The sequence below is a fragment of the Chrysochloris asiatica genome, unplaced genomic scaffold (assembly GCF_000296735.1).
Source record: "Chrysochloris asiatica unplaced genomic scaffold, ChrAsi1.0 scaffold00179, whole genome shotgun sequence".
NCBI classification, from domain to species: Eukaryota; Metazoa; Chordata; class Mammalia; order Afrosoricida; family Chrysochloridae; genus Chrysochloris; species Chrysochloris asiatica.
The window spans coordinates 2,175,945-2,185,629 of NW_006408697.1; the positions used below are offsets into that span (position 1 = coordinate 2,175,945).

General features: G+C 41.9%; 1 protein-coding gene across 1 annotated transcript in view; it reads right to left on the reverse strand.

The window, feature by feature from the left end:
* MTR (5-methyltetrahydrofolate-homocysteine methyltransferase) overlaps window positions 1-9,685 on the reverse strand; it is a 170,889-nt gene that overhangs the window by 20,176 nt on the left and 141,028 nt on the right. The window contains exon 24 of the mRNA XM_006872011.1: window positions 2,557-2,638. Coding sequence (XP_006872073.1) covers window positions 2,557-2,638 — 82 coding nt within the window. The remainder of the gene's footprint in view (window positions 1-2,556; window positions 2,639-9,685) is intronic.

Below are 9,685 nucleotides of genomic sequence, written 5' to 3' on the forward strand. Positions count from 1 at the left end.
CTTTTTGACGTGGTGAACATGCATGATCCTTCTGCAAAACTGTTAAAACTCACCACCACTTCCATACCAGTGAAGACCACTGAGATGTGCTACAGCTATTATTTTCTCCTTTTACACTTTTCATGGCAACATCTTTACTTCTCGGAGTGATCAGAATAAAAAGAGCTCAATATTATCACCTTGTTTTTTGTTTGTTTTTTAATAAGAAAGCAAGGGAGAGCTTCAGGCCTGAACTGCTGCTGGCATCACAGAATCTTTTCCGATACATCAAACAGCCAGCCAAGCAATGGTCCTGTCCCATGTGCACTACAGCTACATCAAACCAAAACCAACAACCAATGTAAACAAATGACACCATTTACCCCTAATAAGTGTCTCTAGCAACTACCGAAATGATTGGTCACTGGACTTAGTTTTACATAATTTTAAAAGTGGCAATCTTAGTCTACAAACAGCGAAATTGACGGCTGCCAGCCTGGGTCAAACTGTAACCAGCCTCGAGCCAGAAAGCCTCGTCCTTGCCCATGCGCAATGAAAGAACTTGCCCTTCTTCCCAGTTCCGTGTGTGTTCCAGCTAGGGAAAATGTTACTGCTGTTGCTGGGTGTTTAAAGAGGCTCAACAGCCTCGTCTGCAAATGGAAAAAGGTTCAGAGCCATCTGAAAGCATTTGAATAACACCAACAGGCCGTAAAAAGAGGCCCAGTCATGGACATGATCTAAACTCCTAAGAGCTGCAGTCCAAAACTAAGTTCTAAAACATGGTTTTAAAATTCAGTAGAAAAAAATTTATTTGTACATTAGTCTCTATCGATGGCAAACGTGAAGTGGACATTTTATGATTCCAGCCTGATCTCTTTTTACTCTCTAAAATAACGGGGATGCGCACCGGTGGCAAGGTCTGCAGTTTGAATCCACTCCTAAGGAGAAAGAGGAGGCTTTCTGTTCCTGTAAGGAAATAGACGCTAGGAAGCCCTATACAGGGTCACTAGGAGTTGGAACAAACTCGAGGGCACTTCACAGCCAAAACAATACAGGGTGATTGTTAAATATGAATTGGAGCAAGTTTAAAGTGGCTTAGAGTCAGGCCACCTGCACTGAAACCCCACACCCATCCCTCGGGAGACTTACAAACCTTTTCAACCTTTTATTTCATCTCTATAACGGCTCCGATAATAGTTCTACGTCACGGAGTGATTCTGAGGGTTAAACAAAAGAACCCATATAAAGACTTAGCCTAGTACCTGGCACATTGTAAATGCTTGCTAAGTGACAGCAGTTGAGTTCACAGACTGTGGCCACTACTCCAGGCTCCGTGCTACACTACACCCGGTAGTTTCGGCTGTCAGTGAGGCTTCTCACCCACAAAATGTGACCTGTGGACTAGATCCAAATCAATCCAACTGATGTGGAGTGAGTTCTGACTCAGGGCGCTTGTGTGTTGGTGTGCAATTGTGGCCCATGGGGATCTTCATGTCTGACTGTTCACAAGCATGTCACCAGGACTTTTTCCCTAGGTGTCGCTAGGTGGCTATGCGCCTCCAATTATTTGGTTGGAAGTTGCACTCAGTAACTGTCTGCACACCTCAGAGACTCTGCACTACAGCAGTGCTTTTCAAATTGAGCTTTTGATGAGAACCAGGAATGGGACGAAAGAGCGCGGGCAGCAAGCACAGTGATCATGAGCTGCTAACTGTAAGGTCAGCCGCTCCGTGGGAGAAAGATGACGTTTACAGCCTTGGAAACCCTGTACCAGGTCACAATGAGTCAGAAGTGACTCGGGGGCCCATCACCACCACAACCACCAGGTGGGATGGAGGACAAGGAGCTGCTGGGCTCTTATTGGAACCTTTTTTGACCTTTCCAGGCAAGACCCTTCAATTCAATAAAAGGGTCTCTGATTTAAATAAACTTGAAACCACAGGCTTCTTTCCATTAGCTGTTATAGTCTATTATTCAGTGACACTAAGGAAACACATGATAAGCTAGAATACGCAGGCTTTAGGAATTGGGTTTTGCTGAAGGAAAAGAGCTGGCAAGATACCTGACTGATTCGTTTACTATTTTCACTGAGAAACAGAATTTATTATTATCCTGGGTTTTGGATAGCTAGCAATTATTTCTATCTTTGGGTAGGGCTAACTGGTTCACCCATAGGTTAAATGTTTTTCTATCTAGAAATAGATCATTAAAAGCCTTCCCTATTTCTTTGAGCTCTGGCAGTGGCCTCAAGTAAGTGAATTTTTGTAAACTGGCTGAAATAGCTTTCTGGGTTACAGAGTTCATCTCTAAGGCCCAAAGTGTTTCTTTTGGTACCAGGCCTGTTTCTCTACCCTGCCCCGCCAACGGCTTCCTTCAGGAGACGGCATTTGGAAGCACACATCTTCCAGCAGCCCAGGGCACTGCTATAGTATCAGCACCAGCCAGAGGCTGCGTTTCCCGTTGTTGGAACAAAATTGGGCAGAGATACACAGAAGACCCTCACCAACACCCTGAATCCTTAACACTCTCTGTTTCTCTTCACAAAGTATCTGTGCAAAGCGCCACACGCATACTCACCACCACCACACTCTTGGAGGCGTCCAGGACGTGGATCACTGGTGCGCTGTATCTCGGCGCTATTTTCACTGCTGTATGGGTTCTGCAAAGAGGGGCCAAGAAGAAAGATGTGTCCATCAGCAATGACAGTTCCCACACAGCCTTCTTCAGAACCCGTGGTGATAATGTGCTTCTACAAGGTTGCCCAGACAAAGAGTTCAAGGAACTTACAAATATTGAACCTCAAATGCCCCCTGTAAGACAAGAACAACTTTCTCCCCAGCCTGTTTAAAGATGGGGAAGTCAAAGTGACAAAGAATGAACTGATTGGTTCCAACTACCAAGATTCTATGGTCAATGAGAAAGAAGTTGTCCTGCATTTTTTTCAAGCTGGGGATTGATCCTGTACCCTTGCCTTGTTAACAGGAGCCTATCTGCCCTTAGAAGTTCTGGTGTGGTGCTATAGGGTAAGCACGGTACTGTTAACTACAAGGTCTACTGTTCAAACCTCACCAGTCGCTCCTTGGAAACCCTATACAAGGTCACTATGGGTCAGAACTGACTTGATGGGACTTAACAACAGCAGCATCTGAATTTAGGAAGATAACCCATCCCAGGCTTGGCTGTTGTAAACGTTGAACTGAGTTTCTTCCTCCACAAGAGCTGGGAGGGCAGCCAGGGATCCGGAGGCATCAGGAGCTAGGACAGAAGGAATTGCTGATGCGGGTCATGGCTCCCCAGACATTGCTTCCCTATCTGAGGGTGACTCCAACACACCTTGGCGCCATGGGAACTCTGGGCCAGAAATTCCACATGAAAACAACAGAGAGGAAAAAGCGACAAAAATATTTTATTCTAAGGCTAGTTCAGCCCCAAATCCTTATCGTCCAACTTGAAAGTGTCAGCACTGTGAGAGAAACAACATCCCTTAATCCTTAAAATGACATAATTAACTAGAGTGCAAAACAAATTGCCCTCTGATTACTGAAAGCTTATAGCAATAGTGAAGGCTACAGATCTGTTACTTCACTAAAAAACTTAACATATTTTGGTGAGAATTGAAAATGTATAAGCTTTCTCTTAAACCAGGGTAATAAGGCAAGAAAGGGAAATAAAAGGCATTCAAATTGGCAAAGAAGTAAAACAATTCCTATTTGCAGATGATATAATTCTATACATAAAAAATCCAAGAGACTCAACAAAAAAGCTACCTCATTCAATCTAGTGAAAATGTCAATACTACCAAATACTAGATATAATGCAATCCAGACCCAGATTCCATCAACATTCTTTAAAGAGATGGAAAAAGTAATCACCAATTTTATATGGAACGGAAAGACACCCTGGATAAGCAAAGCACTATTAAAGAAGAATAACCAAGTAGGAAGTCTTACATTCCAAATGTCAAAACCCACTAACCAGCTGTGGCGGTACCGATGAATGGAACAGAACTGGGAACCCAGAAGAACATGCACCATCCTAGGAGCAGCTGTTCTTTGACCAAGAGCCCAAACCCATGATATGGCCAAGTGACAACCTCTCAACAAACAGTGCTTGCAAACTAGGCTCAAGGAGGATCAAAGACCTAAATACAAAGCCTGTTGTTGTTAAGTGCTGGTGAGGTGGTTCCGACGCATAGTGACCCAGTATAGGGTTTCTGAGGAGTGAGTGGTGGTGAGCTTGAACTGCCGACCTTGCATTTCAAATCGACTTTGCAGTCCAGTGCATTAACCCACAGCGCCACACCAGGATAGCCATTGGAGAGATGCACACCGATATGATGTGTCATCATGTCACCCCAGCAATAACATCAAAGGTCTAAAACACAGAACACCACCACCATTGTGGAAGACAGTATGGTACTTCCTTAAAAAGCTGGAAATAGAAATCCCCTGTGATGTAGCAACCCCACTGTAAGGTATATATCCCAGAGAATTAGGAGCTGTGACATGAATGTGTACACCCATAATTATTACTGAAATTAGCAAAAAGGTGGACACAACCTTAATGCCCATCAACGGACAGATGGATCCACAAACTACAGTGCAAACACACAATGGTATGCTATGTTATGCAACATTAAAGAATAACAATGGATCCATGAAACACCTCACAACACAGATGAACCTGGGGACTTGATGCTCAGGAAAATAAGTCAATCACACCAAGAGAAATAGTTTATGAGACCAGTATTAAACAAAGGTTTTTGTAAAAAGTTTTATACACAGAGAGAAATATTTCTCAGGTGCCTATCAAGGATGGAGGGGCAGAGAGGGACGAGCTATAAGCAGAGGAGACATCTGTCAACTGAGGTGAAGGAAATGGCAGTAGAAAACAAGGGGGAAGTCAGCACGTTATCATCAAGGCAAAGGAAGACACTGGGATGTTCACTAGAGCCAAAGCCAACCAAGGTCAATGCTACTACATACAAGGGGGGCTTCAACAGATGATGGAATCTTTTCCATGAACTTCAGATGCCACCCATACACAATCCTACAACAGCAGTAATAACAAGTATTAACCTATGGGTGGACACTGAACCATTAGGGGAAGGTGACTGGGACCACACCCATCAGTATATACAAGTTTGGCAGAGAATATTCCTACATGTGTACTTGTCTGTCCTGAAAACATATCCATGTATACGGTAGAGCAGAGGGGTAAAGTTATAAAAACATCTTAGTCACATTCAAACACTTTGAGAGAATGAATCACTGGACTTAGGAACTTTGTTTGGACCACAGTCTTAGGGGACATCTAGATCAACAGGCATAATACAGTCCTCAGGAAACAAAGAAAATGCCGAAGTGGATGTCAGAAAAGAACTGGAAACTTGGTCTTGTGACTAAAGTGACTAGAAGAAATGCAGTAAAAGAACTGAACAGAAAATGTCAAAGGACAGCTAAAGAAAACAATGCAAAGTATTATAATGAAATATGCAAAGAAATGGAGTGAGAAAACAAAAAGGGAAGAACATGCATAGAATTTCTCAAGCTCAAAGAACTGAAGGAAAAAAAATTCAAGCTTCAACTTTCACTATTAGACGGGTCCATAGACAGAATCTTGAATGAACAAAAGAAGACAGAAGGAACACACAGCTACCGCACCAAAGAGAAATGGTAGATATTCAACCATTTTGAGAGCTAGCATATGATCAAGAATCAATGGTACTAAAGAAATTCACGATGCGCTGAAGGCACTGGTGAAAAGCAAGGCTCCAGGAATTGAAGGAACACCAGTTGAAATAGTTCAACAAATTGATTCGGTATTGGAAGCACTCACTAGTATATGCCAAGAAATGTGGATAACTGCTACCTGGTCAGTCAACTTGAAAAGAGACATATTTATGTGCTCATTCCAAAGAAAGGTGATTCGACATAATGTGGAAATGATCAAACAATATCATATACACATAAAATTTTGCTGAAGATAATTAAAAAATGGTTGCAGCAGTACATCGAGAGGGTGCTGCCAGAAGTTCAAGCCAGCTTCAGAAGAGGATGTGGAATAAGACTATCTTTTCTGACATCACATTGATTTTGGCTGAAAGCAGAGAAAACCCAAGAGATGTTTATTTGTGCTCTATTGATGCAAAGTCATTTAACTGTGAAGATCATAATAAACTATGGGTAACACTGCAGAGAATGGGAACTCCAGAACATTTATTGTGCTCATGTGGAACCTCTACATAGACCAAGAGACAGGAGTTTGAACAGAACAAGGGGATAGTGAATAGTTTCAAATCAGGAAATGTATGTGTCAGGGTTGTGTCCTTTCACCATACTAATTTTATCTGTGAAGCTGGATTATATGAAGAACAATGTGGCATCAGGATTGGAAGAAGGCTCATTAACAACCTGTGATATGCAGATGGCACAATCTTGCTTGTTCAAAGTGAACAGAACTTGAAGCACTTAATGATGAAGATCAAAGAATGTGGCCTTCAGTGTGGACTGCAACTTGATGTTTAAAAAAAAAAAAATCCTCAAAACTGAACCAGTAAGCAACATCATGAAAAATAAAAAAGACTGAAGTGTCAAGGATTTTACTTTACTGGGGTCCACTATCAATGTTCGTGGAAGCAGCAGTCAAGAAATTAAGCGACAGATTGTATTGGGCAAATCTGCTGCAGAAGACCACTTTAAAGTGTTAAAGAGCAAAGATGTCACTTTGAGAACCAGACCCAAGGCATGGTATTTTCAGTTGCCTCCATGTAGGTGAAAGCCAGACAATGAAAGAGGAAGACTGAAAAAGAATTGATGTCCTTGAATTATGGTGTTGGCGAAGAATATTGGTAAGAACAAGATAATCTTGTCTTGTAAGCAGTATAGTCAGAATGGTCCTTAGAAGTGAGAATGGTGACTTTGTCTCACGTATTTTGAATGGGACACCATGCTTGGCAAGGTACAAGATCAGACAAAAAGAAGAATCCCCTCAATGAGACGGACTGACACAGAGTGAGGATGGCACAAGACCTGGCAGCATTTCCTTCTGTCTGTGAAGCTGGATTATATGAAGAAGGTGGAAGCAAGACACTTAGGATACAATCTTGCTTGCTGGAAGTGAAGAGAACTTGAAGTACTTACTGATGAATATCAAAGACTATAGCCTTCATTATAAGAAAGACACCCAATGAGATGGATTGGCCAAGTGGCAGCATCGAGGTTGGCCCAGGATTGGGCAGTGTTTTGTTCTGCTGTGCATAAGGTTGCTATGGGTCGGTACCAACTCAATGGCACCTAACAACAACAACAACATATGGATTACAAATGAGTTTTGGTAGCATAATGGTTACGAGTTGGGCTGCTAACCTCAAGGTCAGCAGTTCGAGCTACCAGCCGTTCCACGGGAGAAAGATGAGGCTTTCTGCTCCCGTAAAGATTGACAGCCTCGGAAACCTAAACAGGGTCACTATGAGTCAGAACTGACTCCACAGCACACTACCACCACCACTACCACCTCCATATGGATTACAAAAGAAAACAAAAATCCTCACACGTGAACCATTAAATAACATCATGATAAACAGAAAACATTGAAACTGTCAAGGATTTCATTTTGCTTGGATCCACAATCAACCGTCATGGCAACAGCAGTCATGAAATCAAATGACATATTGCATTATGCAAAAAATGTTGCCAAAGAAGTCTGAAAAGGCAAGGTAAGGGCTAGAGGGTAGATGGGACAATGTTTCCTAATGAAATGCTTGTAGATCAGCTCTTGTTACACTCAAAGAAAGTGCAGGGTCATGGTCATGATGGGACAAAAAATCTTGAAGCAATATTCCTGGCCTTTTACTCACCAATGCAGTTTTCCCTTTTCTTAAACTGTCTTCCTTTCATTGTCCTGTGACCTTCCACAAAATCTAGCAAGATTACCTCCTTTGGAATGGCAAAAAACAGTTATCATAAGCTTCTAAGCTGACCTCTTGGCTTGAATTGGACTGATCCAATTCACAAGTCACTGTTTTGATTGGATCTTTGTTTTGAAGGCACCCTAACGAGAAAATGACAGTGTATCACCGCAGAGACACGCACAGACGAACTGGAAGCCTACTAGTGATACTTGTTGACTGATTTGCTGGTCTTAATCTATGGTGTCCTGATCTTCTTACACTTCTGAGGGTAGTGGCCCATCATATAAAAGTATAGTTACTCTGAAACCAGTGTCATATTTAACAGAATTCATAATGCAGTTCACTGCATCTGCTCACTTGCCTATTCATTCATTCTATTTAAAACTGCGATTTAAAAATGTCTTTCACACCGATAATAATTCAATGAGTTTTTTATCACTCTTTCCCAATTGAATTAATATTCACTTCATACTCATGAGCTACTCAAGACCAAGTTTATCAAAACCCCAGTGATGGACGGTTGGTCATATCTCTTGAGAACAGTTCTGGCACATTTCTTAGTGGGCAACTCTTTCCTGAAAGAAAGCATGAGCAACAACAGCCAAACTACCGAGTCCTTCAAGTAAGAGCAGCAGCCAGTGGATAAACTCCCCAGGACATTGTGGCCGCTCCTGAAGATGATCCACTGATACTGGAGATGGCTTAACAGACAGACTTGTTGACAGTGTCAAAGGAACTCTGGAGGACTTGTGACCAGATCGCTGCTGTATTTCTGCTTCATGCATGTGTGTGGTACCATAAAGGCCAGGTTGGTGTTGTTCTCCACCAAAGAGAACTCTGTGCAACATAAAAGCATGTGTCATAAACAGCCTCGTATGTACAATGCACCCATTTCCCCCAAATATCACCATGATCATCGCCCTAGGAAGAAGCAAACAAAATGAGCAATGATCATGAGACCAGCGTAGAACGTTCCCCTTTCAAAACAACTTCCCAAATAGAATCTTTAGTTCATTCTAAGTAGCTTAGCTTTCTGTCTCTAAACAATTACAAGGCCTGAGTATATCAAGGGAATCAATTATTCAATCAGACACTGGTTTCAATAGATGGGACAGGCAAAAGTGACAGCAAAGTCCTTGTGTAAACAGCATTACTTCTTCATCTAGTGTACTTCCAGAGAGACAAGGGGGTTTTGGAAATCTCAAGAACTAAAAAGGAGGTGAGAGAATAAACAAAAAGATAGCTGCAAAATCAAAAGATTACAAAACAACAACAACAAAACAAAGCCAGCAAGGAGTAAGAGAATCAGACAGAAAGATATTTACCCATGCTTTATTGACTACGCAAAGGGTTTCAACTGTATGGATCATGGCAAGTTATGGACAACATTGCAGACAATGAGTATTCCTGAACACTGATTTGTGCTTATGAGGAATCTGTACATAGACTAAGAGGCAGTTATTCAAACAGAACAAGGGAACGTCAAATGGCTTAAAATTGGGAAAGGTGTGCACCAGGGTTGTATTCTTTCACCGTGCTTATTTAACCTGTATGCTGAGCACATTGTTTGAGAAGCTGGATTATCAGAAGAAAAATGTAGCATCAGGATTGGAGCAAGACTCATTAACAACCTGCGATATGCAGATGATACAACCTAGCTTGCTGAAAGTGAAGAGGACTTAAAACACTTACTGAGGTAGATCAAAGACCACAGTCTTCAGTATGGGTTGTATATCAATGTAAAGAAAACAAAAATCCTCACCACTAGACCATTAAACAACATCCACATCAATG